Source organism: Talpa occidentalis, unplaced genomic scaffold (assembly GCF_014898055.3).
Source record: "Talpa occidentalis isolate TD23 unplaced genomic scaffold, MPIMG_talOcc4v2.1 talOcc4.3, whole genome shotgun sequence".
Lineage (NCBI taxonomy): Eukaryota > Metazoa > Chordata > Mammalia > Eulipotyphla > Talpidae > Talpa > Talpa occidentalis.
Genome location: NW_023603184.1, coordinates 20,595,907 through 20,623,677, shown reverse-complemented (window position 1 = coordinate 20,623,677; position 27,771 = coordinate 20,595,907). Strand labels below are relative to the sequence as shown.

General features: G+C 36.0%; 1 protein-coding gene across 1 annotated transcript in view; it reads left to right on the top strand.

The window, feature by feature from the left end:
* Nucleotides 1-27,771, top strand: part of LUZP2 (leucine zipper protein 2) — a 310,023-nt gene that overhangs the window by 155,445 nt on the left and 126,807 nt on the right. The window contains exon 5 of the mRNA XM_054699333.1: nucleotides 11,756-11,818. Within this exon, the coding sequence (XP_054555308.1) occupies nucleotides 11,756-11,818 (63 nt within the window). The remainder of the gene's footprint in view (nucleotides 1-11,755; nucleotides 11,819-27,771) is intronic.

The following is a 27,771-nucleotide window of genomic DNA, read 5'->3' as shown; positions in this document are numbered from 1 at the left end:
TAGGGGTGCACTGATGAGTGTGTGTATAAATGTGGACAGAGAGAAAAAAGAGAGAGGCAAAATATATTTCGGCACAGGATTCTCCTTTATTCCTTTTTCTTTTGTAGAAATTTAATTTTTTAGAAACAGAAAAAATGGCATTTCATGTGGAAACTTTCAATTAGAAATGAAAATATTGATTTAAGTAATGTCTAAAAGGTATACCTAAATCCTCTCTTGAAATTAACAAATGAACACACCTGTTCCCCCATCTGATGGGCAAATTAGAAAATGTATACATTTCTATAGGAAGACTCACAGTAGAGACCACAACCTCCAAATGACAAACTTCAAAACAGGTCTTTGCTGAGTGGGCCCAGGATGTGAATGAGAAGGGACTACTTAGATCTCTGGTCTTGGCTACAAGAAGATATAAAAAGAGATGAGAGAATGGGGAATGAAGAATAGATGAGAGTAAATTTCAGACAGCTTTCAAGTCCGAAGCCTTGTTTTTCCAGTGGGAACCTCACCTTATATGGTTGCAGAAAATGATCCACTTGTGATATTCTGGGACAAAAGGCAGATAAAACTTTCAATCACTTCTGGTCAGAACACAATAGCCCTTTATTCCTACACCAGTGAAGTGAACATCAACTCTAGGAAATAGACTGGTTATCCCTTTCTTACACAGATTATTTGGACAACTGACTGAGAAATTTCTGAGCCATTCTACAGAGCACAGCAACTCCACTCTTCCCTTCCTGGCTTCCATAGATTTAGTACCCTCAAATGTGGGATCCTCCTATTTGCTTATGTAATAACATACCAGTTATTATCATGCCACTTGTGTTATGATTTCATCATAATGCCTTCCATTAAGGGAAGTAAGAGAATGGGTATAGTTTTAAAAATCTGCTACTAAAACCAAGATTTTTTTTTTGGTGGGACCCTCGCTGGCGGCCGGGGATCGAACCAGCACTGCAGAGGCTGCAGGAAGCCTCGCAGCCCAGCGCTCAACCACTGCGCCACCAGGGCAGGCCCAAAACCAAGATATTTTTAATACTAGTCAAAACATAAAAAAGTAACTGATGGTAAAATAAGCAGAAATTCAATCATCTCTAGTAATGCTCTTTAAATAATTAACAAGCTGGTAGCTTATAATAATCTATTAAAAAAAAAATGTCAACCAAACCAAAATATCAAGTAGTTTCATTTTGGCATCTCCTCTCTAGAAAATTTATATATGTTCACTTGTTTTCCAATCTTTTTTATAAATGGGAGTTAAAAATACTCCTCAAATTTTCTTCACCATACCTAAGTCTCCCACAACTACTAGAACAGTGTTGTGTAGAAATATATTATAATCAGGAAAGTGGCCATAAAAGAGGACCAGAAGGGAGGGAAGCGCAGAACCCTGCTCCCCTCCCCCGCCCACAGAGGCGGCACTCTCCCACCGGCAGAGAGGAGGAAACAACAAACCAAAACGGCCCACAAGAACAAACGACGCAGCAAGCAGGACTGTGAGTGGAAAGGAACTATTGCAGCCACCACACCCCGTGAACGGGAGCTGAGGCGAACCCTGCAGGATCCGCCGCGGAGGTGAGCGAACGGCTCCTGGCGCCATTAGAGAAGAACAAAGACTCCGGGAGACGCGCACACAGCCCAGGCTGTGGGTAAGCTGGCGCGGGAAAGCAGCGCGCTCTGAGAGCTTGAAAAGCAAGTGCAGACCTGGATCACGGCTGCCCAGGTCCCCGCACCTGCGACCTAGGCTTGGGAGACGACCTAGGCTTGCGGGGAGACGCGCGGAGGTCCTCACTGAGGTGAAGGTCCCTCCCTGAGTGAGCAGGAACCAGGCGCCCAGGCACGGGAGCTGTGCAAAAGGCGCCATTCCCGCGCCACTAAACTGGGCTACAGCCCGCGTCCTGGACCTGAGGGCTTTGAACTGAGACCCGGGGCACGAAAATTCGGGGCGTGGCTTCTCCACGACGGTGGGGCACAAGGCAGACACAGCACCCCAAAGCTGTTGAGGTGTACCCTACCATTCCCGCTCTGTTCTCTGTCCCACGGGGTGGGGGGAGGCGAAAAACAGCCCCCCAAGGCCAATAGGAGAGATCTCTGGCGCCACCTAGCGACCAGGAAAAAAAAAGTCACTAACACCCTATAAAACAGGACATTTCTTAAGACTGCTTGAAAAGGGCAGAAGGTTTCTGGAGGACCCAGTGGCCAGCCGGGAAGTTATTCCACGCCAGGCCCCTTCCGACCAGCAGTCTGAGCCCACAGAGGGAGCAGGCACCCACGACCGGGGCAGACCGGGGGCGCAGAAGAGTGTGCCTGAAAACGGAGGCGCAGGGACTGCATCCCGCTTCGCCATTTGAGAACAGGGACATTTCTTCAGTAAAAACTGCCTAAAACCAGCAGAAAGCTCCCCCAGAAGACAGAGATGGCTCCTGGAAGAGCCAGAGGGGGCGGAGAAGTTCACCCAAGATGTCAGTCAGTCCGAGCAACACAGTGTCCCAACGCATACGACAAATTAGAAAACAGACAGTAGGGAGTAGAAGAACCACACAACCTAACAACTCCTCAGGAAAGAAGCACACCACAAAAAGAAAACCACTCCCCAGATTGCAACGACAGCAACTTGGAAGAACTTCTGAGCCTTCCAGAAAGAGAATTTAAAATTGCCATGATTAAAAAAGTGATAGATCAGAAGAAGGAAATTGAGTCCCTAAAGAGGGAAGTAAGAGAAATGCAGGAGATCAAAGAATTAATGGAGGAACTAAAGAACTCTGGGAAAAGCAATGAAAGCAGAATAGATGAAATGGAAGAACGAATAAGTAATCTTGAAGACACAGAAATAAAAAGAACCAAAACAGAAAAGGAAAGAGAAGTACGAAGGAAAAAGAATGAAGAAAGACTTCGGGAACTATCTGACTCCATGAGGAAAGGAAATATAAGAGTTATAGGAATTCCAGAAGGAGAGGAGAGAGATGTAGGAACAGAGAAAATATTCATGGATATAATTGAAGAGAACTTCCCAAATGAGAAGAAGGAGCTGAAAATTGATATACAAGAAGCAAGAAGAACACCAAACTTCCACGACGAAAGGAAAAACACAGCAAGACACATAATAGTAAAGCTCCCAAGAATCCAGGACAAGGAAAAAATAATGAAGCTGACAAGAGGGAAGAAACAGATAACATTCAAAGGAAAACCAATCAGGCTGACATCAGACTTCTCTGAAGAAACACTACGGGCAAGGAGAGAGTGGAGGGACATAGTCAACAGACTCCAAGAAAACAGATGCCAACCAAGAATACTCTATCCCGCAAAGCTCTCTTTCCTCCATGAAGAAAGAATATGGACCTTCCCAGACAAAGAGAAACTCCGGAAGTTCATTGCGACTAAACCCCCACTCCAAAAAATACTACAAGGAATCCTAAAGCCAGAACCTCAGAGGGACGAATAACAACGAAAGAAGACCAAAAAAAAAAAAAAGTTATTAAAAGAATAAATAAATAAAATCAAAGGAAAGACAAACATAATGGCAAATACAGATGCTAACATATCAATATTAACTCTAAATGTAAATGGACTAAACTCTTCAATAAAAAGACACAGAGTTGCAGCCTGGATTAAGAAACAAAACCCAACCTTTTGCTGTCTCCAGGAAACACATTTAGCTACAAAAGATAAAAATAGGCTCAAAGTCAAAGGATGGAAAACAATCCTACAAGCAAATGGGCCAAAAAAGAAAGCAGGAACAGCTATATTTATATCAGATAAAACAGACTTCAAACTCAAAAAAATAAAAAGAGACCCCAATGGTCACTACATTATGATTAAGGGGACAATACTTCAAGAAGAAATAACACTCATTAACATATACTCACCAAACGAAAGAGCACCAAAATATATCAGACAACTGTTGTCCTCTCTGAAAACAGACATCAGAGAAAACACATATGTAGTGGGAGACTTCAACACACCACTATCAACAATGGATAGATCAACAAGACAAAAAATAAGTAAAGAAACTAAAGCTCTAAATAAGGACCTAGAGCATTTGGGCTTAACAGACATCTATAGAACACTAAACCCAAAAAAAACGGAGTACACATTTTTCTCAAGCGCACACGGATCATTCTCCAGGATCAATCACATACTGGGGCACAAGACAAACATCAACAGATACACCAAGATTGAAATCATACCAACCATCTTTTCTGACCACGAAGGCATCAAACTAGAAATAAATCATAAAAAGAAGGCAAGGAACTATCCTACCTCATGGAGATTAAAAGCCACACTACTGGAAGACCACTGGACTAACGAGGAGATCAAAGAAGAAATTAAAAAATTCTTTGAATTGAATGACAAGGAGGACACCAATATCCTAAATGTATGGGATGCAGCAAAAGCAGTAATAAGAGGAAAATATATAGCAATAGAAGCTCACATCAAAAAACAAGAAAGAACTCAAAGAAACAACCTAATCTTGAAGCTCAAAGATCTAGAAAAAGAACAACAAAAAAACCCCAGAACCAGTAGAAGAAAAGAAATAATAAAAACCAAAGCAGAAATAGATGAAATTGAAACTAAAAAAACAATCCAAAAGATCAATGAAACCAAGAGCTGGTTCTTTGAAAAAATAAATAAAATAGACAAACCCCTAGCCAGGCTCACAAAGGAAAAAAGGGAGAAAGCACAAATACACAGAATCATCAATGAAAGAGGAGAAATCACAACGGACACAGCAGAAATCAAAAGAATAATCAGTAACTACTATGAACAGTTATATGGAAACAAGTTCAACAATCTAGAGGAGATGGACAAATTCCTACAACTCTACAATCACCCAAAGCTAGATAAAGAAGAAATAGAACACCTAAACAGACCAATTACAAGCAGCGAAATTGAAATGGTAATTAAAAACCTCCCCAAAAACAAAAGCCCAGGACCTGATGGATTTACAAATGAATTCTACCAAACATTCAGAGACGAATTAGTGCCTATCCTTCACAAACTCTTCCAAAAAATTGAGAAGGAAGGGACAATACCAAACACGTTCTATGAAGCCAATATTACACTAATACCAAAACCGAATAAGGACAACACAAAAAAGGAAAACTATAGGCCAATCTCCCTAATGAACACTGATGCAAAAATCCTCAATAAAATTTTAGCTATCAGAATCCAACAATGTATCCATAAGATAATTCACCATGACCAAGTTGGATTTATTCCAGGGGCACAAGGATGGTTTAACATCCGAAAATCAATCAACGTTATCCAACACATCAACAAAAAGAAATATAAAACCATATGATAATATCAATAGATGCTGAGAAAGCTTTCGACAAAGTGCAACACCCATTCATGATAAAAGCCCTTGAAATTCTTGGGATACAAGGAACATACCTCAACATCATAAAGGCCATCTATGACAAGCCAACAGCCAGTATCATTCTCAATGGTGAAAAGCTGAAAGCAATTCCATTAAGATCTGGAACAAGACAAGGATGTCCACTCTCACCACTGCTTTTCAATATAATACTGGAAGTCCTAGCCAGAGCAATAAGACAAGAGAAAGACATCCAAGGAATCCAAATAGGAAAAGAAGAAGTCAAACTATCACTATTTGCAGATGATATGATAATATACATAGAGAACCCCAAAATCTCCACAGAAAAACTAATTCAACTCATCAATCAATTCAGTAAAGTGGCAGGATACAAAATCAACACGCAAAAGTCAGTAGCCTTCCTATACACAAACAATAAATCTGAAGAAGAAGAAATAAAAAAACCACCCCTTTTATTATCGAAACAAAAAAAATCAAATATTTGGGAATAAATCTAACAAAAGAGGTAAAGGACCTATACAAAGAAAACTATAAAACACTGTTAAAAGAAATAGAAGAAGACACAAAGAAATGGAAAGACATCCCCTGCTCATGGATTGGAAGAATAAACATTATTAAAATGGCCATCCTACCAAAAGCAATATACAGATTCAATGCTATTCCAATCAAAATCTCAATGGCATTCTTCAAAGAAATAGAACAATTATTGATGAAATTCATATGGAATCACCAAAAACCCCGAATAGCCAAAGCTCTACTGAAAAAAAAGAAGGAAATGGAGGCATCACACTCCCAGACTTCAAACTATACTACAAAGCCATAATCATCAAAACTGCATGGTATTGGAACAGGAACAGACATACAGACCAATGGAATCGAATAGAAAATCCAGAAATAAACCCACAGATTTATGGTCAACTAATCTTTGACAAAGGAGCGAAGACTATGCATTGGAGCAAAGAAAGTTTGTTCAATAAATGGTGCTGGGAAAACTGGGTCGCTACATGCAAAAGAATGAAGCTTGACCACTACCTCACACCATACACAAAAATCAACTCAAAATGGATTAAAGAACTAGACATAAGACCTGAAACCATAAAATACATAGAAGGAAATATAGGCGAAACACTACGGGATTTGCACATCAAAGACATCTTTACAGACACATCACCCAAAGCAGTGATAGTGAAGAGAAAGATAAACAGCTGGGACTACATCAAATTAAAGAGCTTCTGCACAGCAAAAGAGACAATAACAAAAACAAAGAGAAACCCCACCAACTGGGAGAACATTTTTGCACCCAACACTAATGATAAAGGACTGATCACAAAAATCTGCAAAGAGCTGATGAGACTCAGCAACAACAAAGAAAATAATCCAGTCAAAAAATGGGCAGAAGAGCTAAAAAGAAACTTCTCTGAAGAGGAATTGCAAATGGCCAACAGACATATGAAAAAATGTTCAACATCACTTGTAATCAGGGAAATGCAAATCAAAACTACCATGAGATACCATCTCACACCAGTGAGAATGGCACATATTAAAAAAACTAGCAACAACAAATGTTGGCGAGGATGTGGAGAAAAAGGAACTCTTGTGCACTGTTGGTGGGAGTGCAAACTGGTCCAACCACTATGGAGAGCTGTGTGGAGATTTCTGGACCTACTAAACATAGAGCTTCCATATGATCCAGCAATTCCACTCCTAGGTATTTACCCAAAGGACACAGAAACATCAATTCCAAAGAGCACCTGCACTCCTATGTTTATAGCAGCACTGTTTACAATAGCTAAGCTTTGGAAACAACCCAAATGCCCAAAAATAGATGACTGGATCAAGAAGATGTGGTACATATATACCATGGAATATTACTCAGCATTCAAAAAAGATAAACACATGCAATTTGCAGCAACATGGATGGCACTGGAAGGGATCATGCTCAGCGAAATAAGCCAAAAAGAAAAAGAAAAATACCGGATGGTCTCACTCATAGCAGGAATCTAGAAAACTTAAATAAGGGACCAGGAAAATGAATATAAGAAAGTGAAAATCAAAATCAACAAAAAACTATGAACCAGAGACACTTTTTGGGGGGTGGGGGGCGGGAGGGGAAGGATTGGGGTCAGAATGGGGCGTTTGCAATTGTATGGGGGAATATAAAAATAAAATTTAATATTTAAAAAAAAAAAAAAGAAATATATTATAATCACATAAATTTATCATCATTTGAGAAAAAAGTTTAAGTAAATGCTTATATTCTTCTATGTGTATATGCTCTCAGAAATTTTACTCTTTCTGTTTCTTTTATGGTAACCTTACATTCCTATATATTTTCTATTTAAAATGTATTGAAAATGACCAAGTTGGACACAATGGTTTTATCAAAGGCTTGTGTCACATACACCTGTTTGACAAATACTAGTCTTTTACTAAGAACCAGGAATGCCAGAACAAAGCATACTCTTTGTTCACCTATCATCATCAGAACCATTTATTAAATGAATATTTGTGGAAATATTTTTAATATGACAAACCAGTAACTTTATTAATTTCCTTCTATAAAATTAACTAAGAAAGTACAACATTAGGGGAAATTTGGTCCAGAGGAGTGACAAAAGTAAGTAGTTACCCCAACACATGAAATTGTGAGTAGCTCCTGAGAAGAAAGTAGACTTACAGGAATGAGTGTATGTATGCTGGAGAGGGGTGATTGTCATAGACTGGGGCAAAGTGCAGCAGTAGGATTAATGAAGGGACATGTGGAAGAATTTGTGTAAATTCTTCTCTCCTACCTTCACCCACTCTTCTTTGGAAGTATCACTTGCCTTCCCTTCATTCTGGAAGTCAGTAGCAACACATCAAAGTTACTGTCATTACTGTAACATCAGCACAGGGAGAAGCCTTTTGAAGTGAGGAGTTGAAAGAACAGAAATGTTGATGATTCCCCCCTCCAACAGCCCTCTGGGCCCTCAGCAGAATCCTGTGCTTCTAAGATTCTCTTCCCTGAATCTTTCTTTTCTCACCAAGACAACTGCTGTGTATCTTTGGTACATTTCCTATACACATCAACGCCCAGAGTAGGTACTAACCCAAAAATGATACAAGCTACTACTATGAAGTTAAAATAACAAGATAGCAGAGATATGAGCTGTGTCATTAAAAAGAAAAAAATTACATTCTGAAGTAAGATTATTAGAATATATTTACTAGGAATATAAAGTTGTTTAGAATAAGTTAGTTAGGAAATATATAAAAAACAACATAAAATAACTTACTGACAGCAATATTAATGAATGGCAAATAGAATATAAGAAGCAAATATAAGGGAAATATTTCATACTATCAAAATAAAATTTGGATATAGTTCCACAAATAATCTCATGCTATTTTAGATTTTAAATCAGATAATTTTATGAGCTGGCTGCCCTTGGTTACATATTGGAATAATACCCCTTTTCCGTGGAAATAACAAAAGATATTGCAAATACTCACATCATTTGGAAAATTCATAGTAAAATGCTATGAAACACAAAGATCATACTGCTAAATGAATCACAGAAATATAAAAGAAGATAAATTAAGAAATTAAATTCATAAAAGCATGAAGCAGTCTTGAGCTAATTCTCTTTGAAAATGTTCTTTATGGACCCATAAACATTTATTGTTATCCCTAAACCAATAGTGGAGTGACAAATCTTTCAAACCTGTATTCTTCATGAAAAGCCCTAACACACAACAAGAAAGAATGAGCTCTTAGGTGTAACCGTAGTAATTAAAGTTATTAATGCTCATTGGATGCACTTCACTACTCTTGTTAATTTTTATGGCTTAACTTGCCTTAAGTGAGACATAATTAGTCTAAAGGCAAGAATTAGTTTCAAGCTTTGACTCTCATTAAGAAAAAAGAATTGCTATGTTCTTCCATTCTTTGTTCAAAGAACATACATGGTATTTTCTGTCTTTAAGAACTATTTCATAATATCTGCTGGCAATTATATTTTTGTCAGGTATGTTAAATGCTGGGAATCTAGACATATGGTCTCAAAATGTTAATATTTTTAAAATATTCTGAACATATTTTATTTGAATATTACATTCTCGTTATCTATCCTTGTTTAACATTAAAAACTTTTAAGTATTCTTGACATTTTAAAATATTTTCATAACATTCTTAATTAAAGTTAGTTGTTAATTCTGGGGACATATACTGAGCTCTATAAAAATGTGAGGATTAGGGGAAAAAGTTATCAGTGAAAGAGCATGTTATTAATATATGATCAAGGTGGTGTTAAGTAGTTCAAGACTAAAGCTCAAAACAAATTTGCAACATAATCTAAACTTTCTAGTGCTCTTAATGTGCTTGGATAGAAATGAGAGAGAAAACTGTTTATTTGGATATAAACTATTGTTCTCATTTTGATTGTCATCAAGTCCTTCCAGTGATACCTTTGCTTTATTAACCAACTTGAACTATCTCCTTACTGGTATGAGTGTGATTCACCGCATTGAGTTGCCATCATCTCTCATAGTTCAAGTTTGCCATGAAAATCAACATGGTCAGAAGAGTGGCTATTGTAGTTCTCATACTCCTGCTTCTGTTTTAGACATAGCCTGACAGTCAACAATTGTTTGATTTTGCTTTTGATTTGCATTAGCACTAGAGGAACTAACAATGCAAAGACATCTACAAAAGTTAAAAAGAAGATGTGTTGTATAAAACTTTACAGAACACACAGTAAGTGAAATGTAGAGAAACTTGCACAAGACTAAAAGCACATATCAATTCAGGACAGTGGTTGCCCCTGTGGAGAGGGAAGGAAGGAAAAAGAAAAGTCAGGAGGACTTCAATAGCCTCCCACAGGTCAGATAGTTTTCCTGCCTATTTTCATGCAGGCTTGGTTTTCTAACGTTTAAATGATTGAAAAAAATAAAAAAAATAACAATGTTTTGTAACACATAAACGTTATATGAAACTCATTGCAGTGTTTCAATAAAGTTTATAAATATGGAAAAAAGTTCTGAAAAAAATGAACTAAATGTTTATGCATATTTATTCTTAGGGTAGGGTTGATTGGCTTTTTACAACTTACTCCTTGTTCTTTAGGTGTGAAATGTTTCAAAGGCATAATTGTTGTAAAGCTGAATATATGGTGAAATTTAGCTTTACTCCTAAACTTGAGTTACACTGATTTAATCTAGCTCCAGAGATAATCCGTATTACCACTTTTTTTTTGTATCATTTCAGATATCCTATAAGACAGTGTTGTCTAATATAGAACCACTAGATACATGAGGCTGTTAAGCCTTATAAAATGACTAGTTTAAAATGGGATGTGCTATTAGTATAATATAAAAGTGAATTTCAAAGATACTATAAAATAATGCCAATTATATCATTAATAGTGCATTATTCATATATATATTCAATTAAATATATTAGTAAAATTAATTTCACCTATATCCTTTTACAGTCTGTAAATTAAAACTACTGGAAAATTGAAGAAATTAATTACATCCGTTATTAATTATACGGTCTCTATCTTCATAAATCTTTAATGACTAAAATGTTCAAATCTTAAGTACTGTGCTATATTGAAGTGTTATATTTATGTACACATAGTAGTGGTAATTTGCAAAGCTTACATATTCCAAAAATACGATTTTCAGGAGATGCCCTCATGCTTTTCTTGGTACAGTATTTATAATGTTCCATGTTTTTTATCAGAAATATCACAGTGCATTTGCTGTCAAACCTGGTTACACATGATGCCTAGCTTGAGTGTTCTAGGAATAGAAATTCCTAGTCTAGCATTAAATCTAATGATTTTTTTTTTAAGATTTATTTTCATTTATACAAGAGCTGGGATTTAGGCCAGAGTCATGGGAGGGGGAGAGGACTCACCAGAGACAGAGCAGGGAGCAGAACAGGCAGACAGACCAAAAGCACTACTGAGGGGAGCAGCGGGAGAGACAGGAGAGGTCTGCCTCGCCATGTAGTATTCTCCTGGCCAGCCAGGAATTGAACCCTTGCTGCAGAGGCTGCAGACAGCTTCACAGCACTGTGCTCAACCCGCTGCACCACCGGGGAGGCCCTAAATCTAATAATTTTTTCAGAACTACATTTTTTAAAATGAGATTTAGTCAGGCAAGACAATCGTGGTTATAACATGGTTTCTCAGTTTAAAAAATGAATCTTTTATTACATGAGAAAAGGGTAGTTTTATACCATCAGTAATTATATGTATGAATTAAGGAATAGAGATTTGGTTACTGAAAATTTTAATCTTTTCTTTTTCAATATTTGTTGATAAAAAGATAATAGTTTTATCATATCTCAAGATTTTTGATGATTAATTCATGAAATCATAAAAAAGAAGTTGAAATGCATCTACATAATATTCTATTCATTTTCAGATTAATTTTTTAAAGAATGAAGTGGAAAGAAAGAACAAAATTATCCGAGATCTCCAGAGTGAGGTAAGACTTATAATTCTGGAAGAGTTGATATAAATCAAAGAACCAAATGCACATATAGATTAGACAAGTTTTGGAGAATTAATCATGTAAAAATTGGCCTTGAGTTATGAATAATGGAGTTGCAATTCTATAAAGAATTGTAGATTTAGAATTTGTGTGTGTATATATATATATATATATATATGCATACACACACAAATATACATACATATTTTTATGTATGTATCAAATATATGTATTTGATAATGTGATTGGCTTATATATCTTCAGCTTACTTTCCCTTTTAATTGCATTTTATTTGAGTTAAACATTAATTTTCATTTCATATATTTACTTGTCTACCAAATGATATCACAGGCATGGAAGAAATAAGCTAACAAGACATTGATCTCATGCTTGGAAGAGCCATTTTATAAGGAATGATTAAGTATAAGATTAGTTTAATCTTAAAACAATGTAGAGTTAAACATAAACTATAACCACTTTCATTTATAAGCTTTAGAATGTAAGGAACATATGAAATAACTATACTTTTTTTCTCTTGGTTCTCTATCTTGTTGCAATAAAGTAGTTATTTAGAGAAATTTTTCCATTAGCTTTCTGCTTCCACCTTTTAATTTCTTTTTAATGTGATTAATTAGGACTATTACACCAAGACTAATTAATGGTACATCTTCCCTGATCAATTCCACTAATTATGGTTTATTTTAGATCCCAAATCAGTCACCTTTATTAATTTCTCTCTTCCTTTTATTTAAATTTATTTATTATTTTTTAAATTTTTTATATGTTTTTTACATCATTTTTTCATTTTTGCACAATGTATGTATTTTCATCTTGGTTATCATCCTCATACAATTCCCACTCCCTTGTTTTGATCCTCCTCCCTCCTCCCCCTGTAGTGGGTCTCTGGTTTATAGTTGCTTGTTGATTTGATTTTTACTTTATCAAGAATATGTGGTATATATACACAATGGAATATTACTCAGCAATCAAAAAAAGATAAACTCATGCAATTTGCAGCAACATGGATGGAGCTGGAAGGGATCATGTGCAGCAAAATAAGCCAGAAAGAAAAAGAAAAATACCAGCTGTTCTCACTCATAGTAGGAATTTAGAAAACCTAAATAAGGGATCAAGAAAAAGACTTGTTTTTTAAATTATTTTGAGACATTCAAATAGCATAAGCTACATTATTCCTAAATGGTTTCTTCCTTGATGTCAAGGTTTGAAAATAGATGTTACAAAAGCTTTAGGATCAAAATTCAAAATCAGATCTCTAATTATGACATTAAAATGGTTTATCAGACTTGCAATAAATATTTAGAAAACAGCAGAGAAAGAAAATTTTTAAGTGACTTTGATGGTTCTACTGTATTTTCATTTCTTTCTACCTTTGCTTTTTGTTTTTGTTTTTTGCTCCAGACAGATCTTTTAAAAAGTATGATGTGTGGATTTGATAATGTTTTCACTGAAACCTAAATCTTCCTGGCTTTCCTGGGTTATAGTAGAAAATATCAGCAAACGAGAGTTCCCGGAATATGAAGCGTGCTGGATAATTTCTTGTTCCCTGGACTCAGTGAAAGATCAGTTGAGGGTCTGATAACTCAAACCAGAAAGTTCCCATGAATCATTTAAGACAAGGGGTCACTTTAAGGAACATAAAAATCATAAAATAGAAATTATGATACACACAACAACATGAACACATTTGATAATAATAATTATGGGATATAATATAATATAACATTGCATATTTATATGTAACTAAATATATATTTATAAGACAGTTGGCTTATAGTCTTATAATTTTTTTAAAAATCACAATTAAGGAGGAAGCTCTTTTACAATCAAATTCTTGGTTATTCATAACTAGCACATAAAAGGGCTTACAGAATATTTTGTTTTGTGGGGATACATTTATGTTATTAATTTTCTAAATGAGTAGGTTACAATAGTTTTAAAAGAAATGCAGTTCTACAAACTTAGTAATGTCTGAGAATACTGGACTTATAATTAAATTCACTAATCTTAACTTTTAGTACATTAAAAATCTGTAAGATGAAAATTGATAATTGGAGAAAGCTTTTTACCTTAACAAAACCCAGTGGTTTACATATGTAATCAAATTTCCTTTGTGTTAATTTCCAGATTTTTAGATTTATTATTTGGACAAAATATTAATATGTAGAGACTGAGGTAGATTTATTTAAAAAGTAATTAACCCCATACTCTGGGAATAAAACTATATGGGAACAGCTGAAATTCTCTCACCTCATGAGAATGAAAAGATACAAGTATATTGATTGAACAGAATGCAAAAAGCTGAAGAAGACAAAACAGGTATAAAGAGTTTTCTGAGAAAAGCTAAAAATGCCTTGGCTGGTTCCTTCTGCACAAGGATATGGGGGAATTTCTTGGAGTAAAGATTTTTGAAAGTTATTAAAGAATAACCAGCATATTTTTCATAAGTAAAGGCAAATATATTAAAATTTACTTTTGCGTTAGCAACTCCTGATCTCACTTTTAAGATTTAAGATATCCTTGATGGTAGAAAAAACTATTAATGCTTTTTTTTATTTTAAATGAATATTGTATAGGGCAGAAAGCACTACTTTATTTTTTTTTTCATCCAGGCAGATACAACTGAAACATTCCAAACACTTTTTGCACCATTGTCTCTGTCTCTGTCTGTCATCACATGGCATCACTTTTAACCTGAATTATTACTACACCCAAAAGCTACATTTAGTTTTAATTGGTATCCACGTTTCAGGTCTTGTTCCTCTGCTGTTCTGTTTATATCCCCTTTCATGCAATATTCTTTTATTTCTTGGTACCAAATTCCCACATTAACAATCAGTAAATAGTGGAATGATGTCGGTAAAATTGAAAAGAATGTATCGGTTTATATATAACTTTTCCTAACAAGTTATTAGGGTTTGAGGCAATCAGGGGAAAGCATTATCAAATTTTAGAGAAATCATTATTAGTACAAGGACATAAGAAAATATACAGAAGGGCCTCCCTTTAGAGCTTGTAATAGAATTTCAGTGCCTTCAAAACGTTCAGGAAAATGGTTTTAACTGTACCACAATTACTGGCTAAGCTGTGAGTTTAGAAGACTGTACTAAGATTCATCCCCTGTATTAAAATAAAAGATTAGTGAAAAATACACATCAGATTTCAACTTCAATAATAACATATTTTATTAGAAGTCAGTTATCCTTAGGATCTACATCTCAAAGGAGAAAATACTAAATTATAAAAGTAAGGCTGTAGAGGATCAACTATGATTTTTTTTTTTTAAAGATTTATTTTTATTTATTTATACAAGCACTGGATACAGTCAGAAGCACGGGAGGGTAAGGGAATTCACCAGAGCCAGAGCAGGGAGCAGAGCAGGCAGAAGGACCAAAGTACATTGCTGAGGGGAGCAGGGGGCGGCAGGAGAGGTCTGCGCACCATGTGGGACCTTCGCCCAGTGGCTGAGGATCAAACCGGTGCTGCAGATGCTGCTGGCAGCTTCGCAACCCAGCTGTCAAGCGCTGCGCCACCGGGGAGGTACTATGTCGTTAGTTTTTAGTAACTTCCTAGTCTATAATATTGATCTCATATAATCCATCTTTGTGCATTTAATTCCTTATTTTGCATTTTTTTGGCTTGTGTGCGGTTTTAACAAATACAAAGTTTTATAACAGAAAACAAAACAAACAAAAAATTCAGCCTCCCTTCTTTGACTTTCATATGCAGGAAAACGGTATCATCGTGCAATGAGGTCAACCTCATGTACCCGACAGCAGCTTAGAATTCACTTTGACCTTGCACTTACAAGGCATCCTGTCTCCGCTGTCCTTCCCAATTTTCTTTAATTCTGTTCATTTTTCTTCTAGGGTAAAATAAGTTTGTCTATAAGGTCCTAGATATAAAAAAGACTCAAGAAAAAAGTATGATAATATTGAATACATAGATATATGAATTAAGCAGTGGAACAAGCATCTTTGATGAGTTGAAATTTCTTAATGAGATGTAGGGTGCATTTGACTTTTTATTGAAATTTTATCTTTTTTTTAGCTTTCTAATGAAATTTGTTAATGAAATATATGAGTTTGAATTTTTGACATTTTAAAGGAATATAGAGTTGGCAATTCTTGATAGAGATTAGCACGAAAACCTTCTATATTGAATTATTGAATTATTAGAGATAAAAGGGAAGAGAGGAAAAGGAGACAGAAGCAAGTAGGGAAGAAGGGGGGCGGGTATCAAAGGAAGCAAGGAGGGGCAAGCTGGGGGAGCTGTATATCTCCTCCCCTCCAATGTGGTTTGATTTCGTATAGTTTGTTATTATTGACTCTTTTTAAAGACTTGTTCAGGATAGTTTAAGGTAATGATAAAATCAGCACTCATACTAAAATAAATCATTAAAATCAGGACCTATAATTGTGTGTTCACTCTGCCCAGGGATGGAAATTGGAAATTCCTCAAAGCTACTCCCTCTGAGTTGCAAACTTTCCTCTCACTATTTCATGGCTCCAGAATTCTTCCTTTCTAATACCTTAATTCTTTGATCATCTATTTTTGACAAGGCCCATATAGTTTAATTCAACTCTGAATTACTGATATGCCTTCTTTTGTTCCTCTTATCAATTGATTTAATCTCCTTCTACAATATATATTGTTTTATTGCTGATGCTATGAGTGCCTGGGAAAAAAAATTTGTCAGAGCTCAAATCACTTACCAAACAGTGGATTTCCAGATAGTTCCAAAAAACTATTAGCTCATGTCCAGGAATATGAAGAATAAAACATGTGTTCTAAGAGAGAATGTACCAGTTACTTAGTTCTTAGCTGTAGGGAAAAAAGATCCCTCTGATAAAAAGAAAAGCATGAAGCTGTATAGAGTTAAAAGTGCTGAATATACAGCTTGTAGGCTGAGCTTTCATTATTGCTCCACAAACACACCCCTAGAGGTGCTTGTCTCTGCCAGGAACACTTCTGCCAGGATCAGGAAGATGCCACCCAGCATGATTGATGCCTTTTTTTTTAATGTAATACTTATTTTTAAAAACAAATTTTTATTGACTAGCAGCAGTTTATAACATTATTTAAGTTTCAATATAATATAGCATTTTTTAACTTATTTTCAAATATTTTATTTTATATAATTCTTATGTCATTTTTCATTTTTGCACAATGTATGCATTTTCATTTTGGTTATATTCCCCATACAATTGCACCCCCCCCTTATTTTGACCCTAATCCTTTCTTACCCCACTACTCTCCCCGCCCCCGCCCCCAAGGTGTGTCTCTGATTTATAGTTGCTTGTTGATTAGGAAAAAGATTAATTAATACAAAGTAAAAAAAAAAATCAACAAGCAACTATAAACCAGACTGATGCCTTTTCACAGCAGACTCCAAAATCACACATCCCTATCCTGGGTGCATCAGACTATGGATAACAGCTGACCTGTTTTCTTCTGCATGTACATGTTGTAGGGATCCTGTTTTATTATCACAACTTAAATCATGTCTTTCCATGAGCATCGATAAACTTTGAAAATGCAAAGTTTCTTTTGGTGTTTGATTTTTCTATTGTTTGTTTTCTCTTTATTTCTTTGGCAACATGGAATTAATAATAGGGAAAACTTTCAGTCCTGAAACAATGCTCCAGCTCTGGTGGGTTGCATCCACCACTTTTCTTAATAAGGCATTATGTAGTCCATGGATGCTGGCTTCAGATTATGGGAGGCAGTGATTGAAGGGTTTTGAATAGCTGGGAAATATGTTCTGTGTACCATTCAGGTATGCCTGTGTATATGTCCCATGTGTCATCTGGCCTGACCTTATCATGTGATTTTTAACATGATTTTTGTTTGAGTCATTTCCATCTAGTTGTTGATTCCTTGAATTTACAATCTTACCATCTTATAATTCATATTTTTCATCTAAGGCCAAGACTGTAGTGCAGAGAGAACAAATTAAGATTGCATTTAAGTGTGTTCTTAGCACTGATGAATTAATGAATTGAAGAAACATTGGACATTACTTCCAAATTTCCTGTTCTCTTCAGCATGGATGCTTGAAGACCCTGCAAGAGATGGAAAGTGATATCAGGGAATCTCCAATAATCACAATATTATAACAGAAAAGAAATATAGGTGCTCATATGTATTTTTTTTTAAAGGAAGAGTGTCTAGATTCTTATAAAAAGCCCATGACCAAGAAAAGCAAACAAACAAACAAACAAACAAACATTAAAGGTCAATAACCACTGATTTGGAGAAAACTCTAGTACATTTTCAGAAGAAAACCCATTTTCCTTCAACTCTTGTGGCTGTAAATCTCTTTAAAATAAATTATTCCATCTTCTTGCCTCAATAAACACACTCAAGTGAAGATGATGGGATCTTTCATAATGTGTTTCATAATGTGCTTCAGGGTCATCATTCTGAAAATAGATTCTCATTCCTGCCTGCAGAAGAACTGGTGTAAAAGTTCAAGTCAAATATATACCAAGTTCAAGATATGCCTGAGATGTTTTTAAATAATTTCATTACGACTCATTCATTTTATTTTTACTATTTTACCTTTTTAAGTGACCATGTTTGTCAGCTTGTTATTTTGGTTAATTTTGTATCTGATATCTAGAATTCACTATAACTATGTGTGTTAGACTTTAGAATCACTGTAATAACATGGGACAAAATGGATGGCATAAAACAGAAATTTACCCTCTCACAGTTCTGAAGGCTGAAAGTCTAAAATCGAAATGCCAGCAGGGTCATACTCCCTCTATAGATAATAGGGAATAATTCTAATTTCTGGTGCTTCCTGACAGTCTTGAACATTCTTTGATTTCTTAAGAATTTCTTCTATCCTCATATGGCATGTGTCTCTGTGTGGTGTGTCCCCTATATAAACATCAATTTTTATGTTTAGGACACAATATACTTCAGTATAACTGGGTTTTAACTTAGTTACACTTGTAAAAATCCTACTTTGAAAAAAAGGTTCCATTTTGAATTTCTCAGTGAACGTGAGTTTGGGGGTAATGCTATTCAAATTATTCCACCATCCATGGGCATTTAGTATACTGCATGAATTTGATTCAAATACAACATTCATAGTTTTGAGACAGTGTAGAGATCATTCCAAATTTCTGTAGGTTCCATGCCTCACATATACATTTGCCCTTCACCTTATGATGGGGTTGCATCCAGAGAAACCCTCTATAAGTTAAAAATATCATCAGTTAAGAATGTATTTAATACACCTAACCTACCATAAACATCCTAGCTTAGCCTAGCCTGCTTTAGTGTTCGAATGCTCCTGGTAGCCTACAGTTAGACAATTGTCTTGCATTTCATCTCAAGATTAATAGCCTTGGTCTTATTCTCACCAGAAGCAGGAGTCATAGATAGAGGTTGTGTAGACATGAGGATATACAAAAAACACAAAACAGATATCAAAACATTGCTAGCAACACAGCACAGTGTGTTATACATGCTTGTGATTGGGTGACTGACTGCTAGCTGTGGTACACTGCTGCTGGCCAGAATCATGAAAAAATTGTACTTCATATTGTTCGCATGGGAGAAGATCAAAATTCAGAGTTCAATTTCTATTAAAGGTGAATTGCTTTCACACCATTGTAGAATTTGAAAAATCATGAGTCAAACCATTGTAAGTCAGAACCATCTGTACATTCCTCCTAGCAATCGAAAAGTATCCAGGCCAATTTCTCTTTGAAAGATACCTCTGTAAGCCTTTTCAGACCCCTTTCCTATAAATTGAATGTTTTTCATACCTATTCGAATCACAGGTGGCAACACTGCCCTGTATTGTGGTTTTCATCCTGCTGCTGAGCAGTTTCCATTCGTTGCTGATTTATCAATTCCACTCAGAGGAGCTGTTACACTGAGTTTCTCAGGGCAGGGACCATAGAAAGGAGGAAAGGGATTAACTAAGTCTTGAATAAATGAATTGGTAGAAGGATTTATGATTAATGGCGTGTTAAAAAGATGTCGCCTTTGATTTTAACTTGCATGATGGGAATTATTAAGCAAAAGTCCTTTGCTTTGGAAATGTTTAACTGAGTAATTTAAATATTCTGTGACCTGTGAAAACATTGCTATTTACTTGGGAGCATTACTGATATGTCTGGAGAAGATTCTGACATTTCATTAGGAAGTTTAATGAGCTTGACAAGATGATCCTGGTGGTCAATTCAATCCTAGCATGTTATTATAATATGATTTTAATGAGGGGAGAAAAACTCAGTTAAATCATTATAGCTGATAATAAAACTATGGCTATGATTCTACATAAGTACAATCCTACTTAGACAGCATCTTAACTGCCCATCTTCCTTTTAGAGATGGAAGTTGGAGGCCAAAGAGGCTAGATTGAATCTTTGTGGAGTAGCTTTGTTATTACTCACAGAATCTATAGATATAACTTGATACAGGCTTTCTCCAAATGCAATTATTTGAGTTTGTGCCTATGCTGTAAGTATTCCCCCTTCAAGGAGAGTCAAGAGTCGTGGTATTGAGTTCACCATGGTATTGACATGTTTCCTTCTTGGGAGCATTTTTCTCCCACTGGCAGTAAGTGATTACATATTTTTATTTCAGTTATCAGAAATCTATCAGGGTGGTGAAGATATTGTAATGTGTGTTGCAAAGAGACATAAAAAACAAGAAGTATTCTATGTATTTTGTGGTTTATATTTCATGATTTTATGGATATAAATATATATGGACTTCCATGTATTAGGTTTTTAAAGGGTAATTTTATTTCTCAATTTTAATTGCATGCATACATTTTAAATATAGGAATAAAATAAGGAAACCAAGAGAAAAATAGAAAATTACTTTCTATTATCTCATGATGGGCAAAAATGATTAGTATATATGATCATGGAATATATGATCATGATGTGTTACCAACCCCTTTACAGATGGCACTTGTTATGTTTTTCTTTCCAATCACATGCAAAAATTTTCTCATGGCACCAAAAATTTTGGTAAAGATCTTGTTAATTGTCACTTACTTATTTATAATCATTGCCATTTACCTAAAGAAATACTACCTATCTGTCTGTCTCTCTGTCTAATCTCACTATCTAATATTTGATTTAATACTTACAAAGACTGTCCTGGAATGAATGAACTATTCAACAACATTTTCTTCTAGATATTTTTGTGATAAACCAAAATTTCAATAAGAAACTATAATATTCTTTTTTAATTATTTTTTAAAGATTATTTATGCATACAAGAGCTGGAGTATAGGCCATAGGTGGGGGGTGAGAGGATTCACCGGAGACAAAGTGGGGAACAGAACAGGCAGATTGACTGAAATACACTGCTGAGGGGAACAGTGGGCAAGTCAGGAGAGGTCTGCTGTGCCGTGTGGGTAGCTCCCCGGCCAGGGATTGAACTAGTGCTGCAGTGGCTGCAGATAGCTTCATAGGTTGTGTCTTAACCCCTTGTGCCACCAGGGAGGCCTTACAATATTCTTAGATAGAATGATGCTCTCTATACATTTTTATTAGACTTTATACATAATGTCTGCTAATAAAACACAGAAGATTGACAGCCTTTCTTACTCAATTCAGACTCAGTTAATTAATTATTGAAGAGTGAGTGTGTTACTTGAATGCTAAGTTATACAAGCTCTAACCCATGCTCCTTGATTTTAATTTTTTTTTTTTTTTAATGGCTAAGATTTTTTTTTTTTTAAGATTTATTTATTTATTTATATAAGCACTGGGTACAGTCAGAAGCGCGGGAGGGTGAGAGAATTCACCAGAGCCAGAGCGGGGAGCAGAGCAGGCAGAAGGACCGAGGTACACTGCTGAGGGAAGCAGCGGGCGGCAGGAGAGGTCTGCGCGCCATGTGGGACCCTCCTCCGGTGGCCGGGGAGCAGCCGGGGATTGAACCGGCACTGCAGAGTCTGCGGGCAGCTTTGCAACCCAGCGCTCAACCGCTGCACCACCGGGGAGGCCCCCATGCTCCTTGATTTTAAAACCATATTTCAGCAGCTATAATTTAACATCCTCTCGAAACAATGGTCAAATGATTTCTTATAAATTAATGTCCTTTGACCTCTCATATCTGCCAGAGCATCAGATTTATCTTTTAAGTGTCACTTGTGTTATTACAGGACTCAAGATATTCAAGCTAAAAGAAATTTGTTTTAAATTCAGCAAATTAGTGGGGTGAGCCATTCTTATTTTCTTCAATTATAAAATAATCATAATAACTACTTCATAGACTTATTAAAAGTGCTGAAAACAGTCACCAGTTCATATTCAGCATTTCATTAATGTTAACTATAAACACCATCACTATCATCATCACTGTTTATTAATAACAAAATAGGAGAAATTGCCTATTGCCAAGTGATTTTCCATTTATATTTATTAAAGATTGTCAGTTTCAGCACTGATATGATTGTGAAGAAGAGATCTCAGTTGATATTTCTAATTTATGTGTTTCTGGCTACTCAGTTTTCATAAATCCCATTCCAACACAAACTCCTATTAATTTTCTTTACAAGATCCTTCCTTTCCTCATTTTTTCTCTTTGCAGTATGTTAAAAACAGATGGAAGAGTCAGGTTCATATAGATTAATAGTCCTTAAAGATAATACTCCTAGATTTTCAACATAGCACAGTTGATTTTGGTGTACCTAATAATCGTTATTTTGGTTATCATTATTATCAAAATCATGTTATTGCATCCACTTGCCTGTATGCAATTCCCTGATAACTGCAAGAACTGGGACTGGGATCCACCTGAATAGAACAGTCTATATTTATTGATTAATTCACCTTGCCAAATGCTGCTTCAGTTCCACAGGAACCTCCAAAAAAAAAAAAAGAAGAAGAAAATTGACACTGTGTAGAGAGTTCTGAAAGAAAGTATGATTATGTTTTCACCAACATTCAAAGTATGACACAAAGTTTAAGTAAAAATAAGATGGAATGCAGGGCCTCCCTGATGGCCGAGGGCTTAATTCTCAGCACTATCACCACTAAGGCCTGAGTTTGAGCCCAGCCAGGGAGCTAACCCACATATGCCGCAGTGGATCTCTCCTGTCTCACTCACTGCTCCCCTTCACAGTAAATCCACTTGCTCTGCTCCCCACTCTGTCCTGCTCCCCACTCTGTCCTGCTCCCCACTCTGTCTCTGGTGAGTCCTCTCACCCCCGTCTGCCTCTGGCCTACAACCCAGTTCTTCTAAAGATGGAATGCAGTTAATTTTTGTGTGGAATATCTCTAGTTCCATGTCCAATTTTATTTTCCATTTCCATCTCAATAATCCATATCTTGAATAATTTTCTATCTCTGTATTAATACCATGCCAAACATATGTATTTATCTAAATAAATGCATATATGTATGTGAACCTGAGATCTCAAACTAAATCTCTGATTGTGGAAATTTGTTATTTTCATAAATAGTTTGACTTCTACTGTCAGTTAGAAGACTAGGTATTGTTAAGATTTCACTTTTTAATAAGAATGACCATTTATATGTTCTCTTTACAACATGTATTTTTTAGGGACTCATTTGTAGATCACATTGTCTGTTTCACCATTTTGACCCTCTATCTACAAAAAGTAAGCAGATGTTTGTTAAAAGTAGTAAGTGCTTTGTATTAATTGTACACACCACAATGTGTTCTTATTTTTAGTTAATAAATTTTTTGTTGCCACTTTTAGGTTTAGCTTTTATTGCCAGACCTATGCCCAGCGATACATTTTCACTGTCACTTAATCACTCCATGTTATTGCATTCTTTCTTTTTTCAACCTAGACTGCATCATTCATCCTAATATCACTACCTTGAATATTTTCATCGGCCTCATGTCTCCCTTTTTTTGTCATATACTTTTGGCTAAATCCCCAATTTAATGAAATGCAAATCTCTCTGTGCCTGCCCTAATACAGGAGACTGTGACTGGTGAAAATCAAATAGCACGATGACTGATTTCATTTTGTCTTTAAGATCAATAAGCTTAAAGTGGTCCATTACTGCTGCTAAGTAGGCCTGCAGTCTTGTGCATTGCACAGTCCATTAATTCTTTCACTATGATAGATGCTTATGTTATACTGCCTTCATCTACTCAAACTTCACATCTTCCTTGCCAAACCACACCATCAGTCGCTATCTATTTACAGACTATATGTATTGCACTGCTGTGTACCTTATATATCTCTACTCTCTGGACCACATCAAGTTTTTCTCTTTTGTTTTCCAGCTGGGTATGGCCAATGGAAATCTTGGAAATTTCTGGTAGCATAGAGAAAAGTCAGTTTATTTGTGTCCCCTAAACATGGTAACCGCAGCTGTCATGATTCTCAACAAGACTTCACAAACTCTTCTCAATGTGTATTTAACTTCATTTTCTTGGATTTATGTCTTCTCTCTTTTCTTATTCCTTCATGTCCAAAGTAGTTACTTAAAACTTCTAGCTACTACACTGCTTCTTCACACAGCCTTCCTTCACATTGCCTACATCTTGGCGAATAGTCCTTCAGTTAAACCTGCTCAAATATTTTTTTTATGTTGATTGTCCCATCAGTTCCCTGATGAAACCCTGATGAATATGTTTTAATAAGCAATTGTTCATCTTCTCATATATCATCAAGTCATCTCTTTGCATTGCTACTCATTTCCTCTGCTCTCACTCGTTATGTTGGTTGAATTATCCATGTTTCTATCTAAAGTCAGTCTTTGCACTTGTGAATTAGATCTCACTACACTTATACCCAAGGACCTCTAATGGTTATCCCTTTTCTCTGTGTATTGTCAACTTCTCTGTTTCATAAATCCCATGCTATTTTTGTCACTAAATTTTACTCAATCCTTACTAGGTGGAATACATAATACATGATCCTCGTTAGCTACGAGAAGTCACATGTAGCAGCTGTTCCATTGACTGTGGGAGCCTATGAAGCAAACTCCGTACTATTTTGTTTCAGAAGTTCTCAAGAAATCCATTTCCCGCCATAGACCAGAGTTTTGCCTTTAGCTACTATGCATTTTGAGTTTTCTATAACATGGCAAAGCCTTATTTTTTTAGCACAATTTCAGATTTTTGGATCTAGGTAGAATTCATTTTAGGTACAGTATGTTGAGTAAATTTGTTGAACAAGCAAGAGCATATTTTTTAGTACTAAAGCTTGCTCTGGTGCTTTCAAAAGTTTAGTCAAATGGAGATGCACAGCAATTCTATTCTTCCAAAATCACCTGGGCTTCTCTATTTTTAACAATGAGATTAGAATTTTCCATGTTTATCATGGTCTAGTTTTTGATGTTCTCTGACTCTCATCCAGTTATACCTTTTCTTTTTTTTTCTTTTCTTTTTTTTTTTTTTTTTTTTTTGCTAATAGGTATGGCATCATTAACCACAAACAACTTGTTCACTTTTCCAATCAATGATGCTTATAAAAACTAATATCAACTACAAATATCATTTGGTTTTGAAGTAATAATCATTTTGTGTATGCACTAGAGAACAAACAGCACAACTCATCATAAAATAGAAGATGTCAAAGAGGTTAATACCATATATATTATACCTGAGTAGCATTCTTTTAAATTGTAGGACTGACTTATGATCAAGACAAGAAAGCTTTGCCTAGGTTCAGTTTTCTTCTGGCAAAATTGTACTGAAATGTCTTAGATGATAAAAATGCAGATTCCTATCATAGTTTATTTTTATAAAAGTATAGCTTCACACTTGATATGATTTAGATAGTACACAGATTTTATCTATTTTGAAGTTTATATGTAGCAAAGCTTAGTTGAATGGATTATGCAGATACATAGAAAAATAAAATAAATCCTTCCCAAGTACAGTGCAAACTCCACCTATTCATGTTTATCCTGAATAATAAGCCCTCTAATGTAAAGAAAACAAGGCTAGGTTTGCAGGCAACAGACCATGGTGGGTAAGCTTTTAGGCTTTCAAATCAAAGCATCTATGTTGAAATTCTGACTTTCCATTCATTAACTTTGTGACCTTGGACAAGGGATTCAAGTAGTTTTGGCTTAAATTCCTCTTAATATGATGGGAAAAGTAGGACTAACATTCACAGGGTGATGGTGAGAATTAAATGAATTCACATGTATAAAGCACTTAAGATAGGTTATGGCATATAGTAAGAACTGTTAGTCCTTATTATCACATTATAGTATAAAATAATGAAAGGTTATGTTTTTTCTTTTTTTTTTTTAAGATTTATTTATTTATTTATACAAGCACTGGGTACAGTCAGAAGCACGGGAGGGTGAGAGAATTCACCAGAGCCAGAGCAGGGAACAGACCAGGCAGACTGATGAAATACACTGCTGAGGGGAGCAGTGGGCACAGCAGGAGAGGTCTGTGTGCCATGTGGGACCCTCGCCACTGGCTGGGGATTGTACCGGTGCTGCAGAGGCTGCGGGCAGCTCTGCAGCTCAGGCTCAACCACTGCGCCACCAGGGGAGGCCCAAGGTTATGTATTTTCATCTTTGTTTGAGATGACTCTTTTGTCTCAGTATTCATTTTTTGTACTTTCTAATTGCCACAGGAAACCACAAATGTATTCCTCTGGGGGATTTTACCCCATGTCCACAACTTCACAACCAAATAATACACGTATCTCTTACTTAGATGGCATCTGTCCATTACCATCTTCTCATCACTTTGACAAATATTTTAATAACACTTGAGAGGTTATTGTTTGAAAGCATTGTTTTAGCTCCTGTAAAGGAGTTACTTAATGAGATCTATGAATGTTAAACTAAATATTGTGAATAAAGTAACTTGCGTTTGGTAAAGTTGGTGCCAAAATTTCTAAATATGTGAGACTTAGAAACACAATCAAATTTGAAGATGAAACTGTGTACATTTTTATAAACCCTGTGCTTGTAAAGTTAAGTGTGCTGTTTTAGTCGCATGTTGATTATGGGGAGGCGGTGTTGACATGTAAATGTTCAGATGACAAACATTGCCCCAAACACCTCATGGCACTGCCACTGGTGTCTGTCACACAGAAAAGACTTAATACATTTAAATCCTGGCCTCCCTGGTGGTGCAAGGGGTTAAGATTCAACTTATAAGGCTGTCCACAGCCACTGCAGCATGAATTTGATCCCTGGCCTGGAAGCTGCCCACATGGCACAGTAGACCTCTCCTGACTGCCCACTGCTCCCCTCAGCGGTGTGTTTCACTTAATCTGCCTGCTCTATTCCCCACTCTGTCTCTGCTGAATACTCTCACCCCCCACACTTCTGGCCTGTACCCAGTTTTTGCATGCATAAAAATTAAAAAAAAAAATACATGTTGGGCCTCCCTGGTGGCGCAAGGGTTAAGACACAACCTATGAATCTATCTTCAGCCACTGCAGCACAGTTTCCATTCCCGGCCACCCAGGGAGCAACCCACATGGAGCAGCAGACCTCTCCTGACTCGCCCACTGTTCCCCTCAGCAGTGTACTTTGGTCAATCTGCCTGTTCTGTTCCCCACTCTGTCTCTGGTGGGTCCTCTCACTGCCCCCCCACCACCACCACCCACCACCTCTGGCCTGTGCCCTAGCTCTTGTATGCATAAATAAATAAATCTTTACAAAGTTAAAAAAAAAAATACACATCAATCCTTTTTCCCATGTGGAGATGCTCTATAGCAAAATTGGCCTTCTGTTTATCAAAGAATTTTGGATTCCCACAATGAGAGTCTTATTTGACTTGGCATTTATAATTCAATTTGTTACTCTGGGATAGAAATTTTGAAAGCCACAAATAATGAGAATGATGCCAAATAAGATGATGATAATCTCTCCTTGAATTTGGCAAAGGTGCTTTTATATAAATCATCTCATTTAATTCTAATAACACTTTTGCAAGGTAAGTTTTCATTACTTCCTATTTATATACTAATTTCTCAAATAGGATAA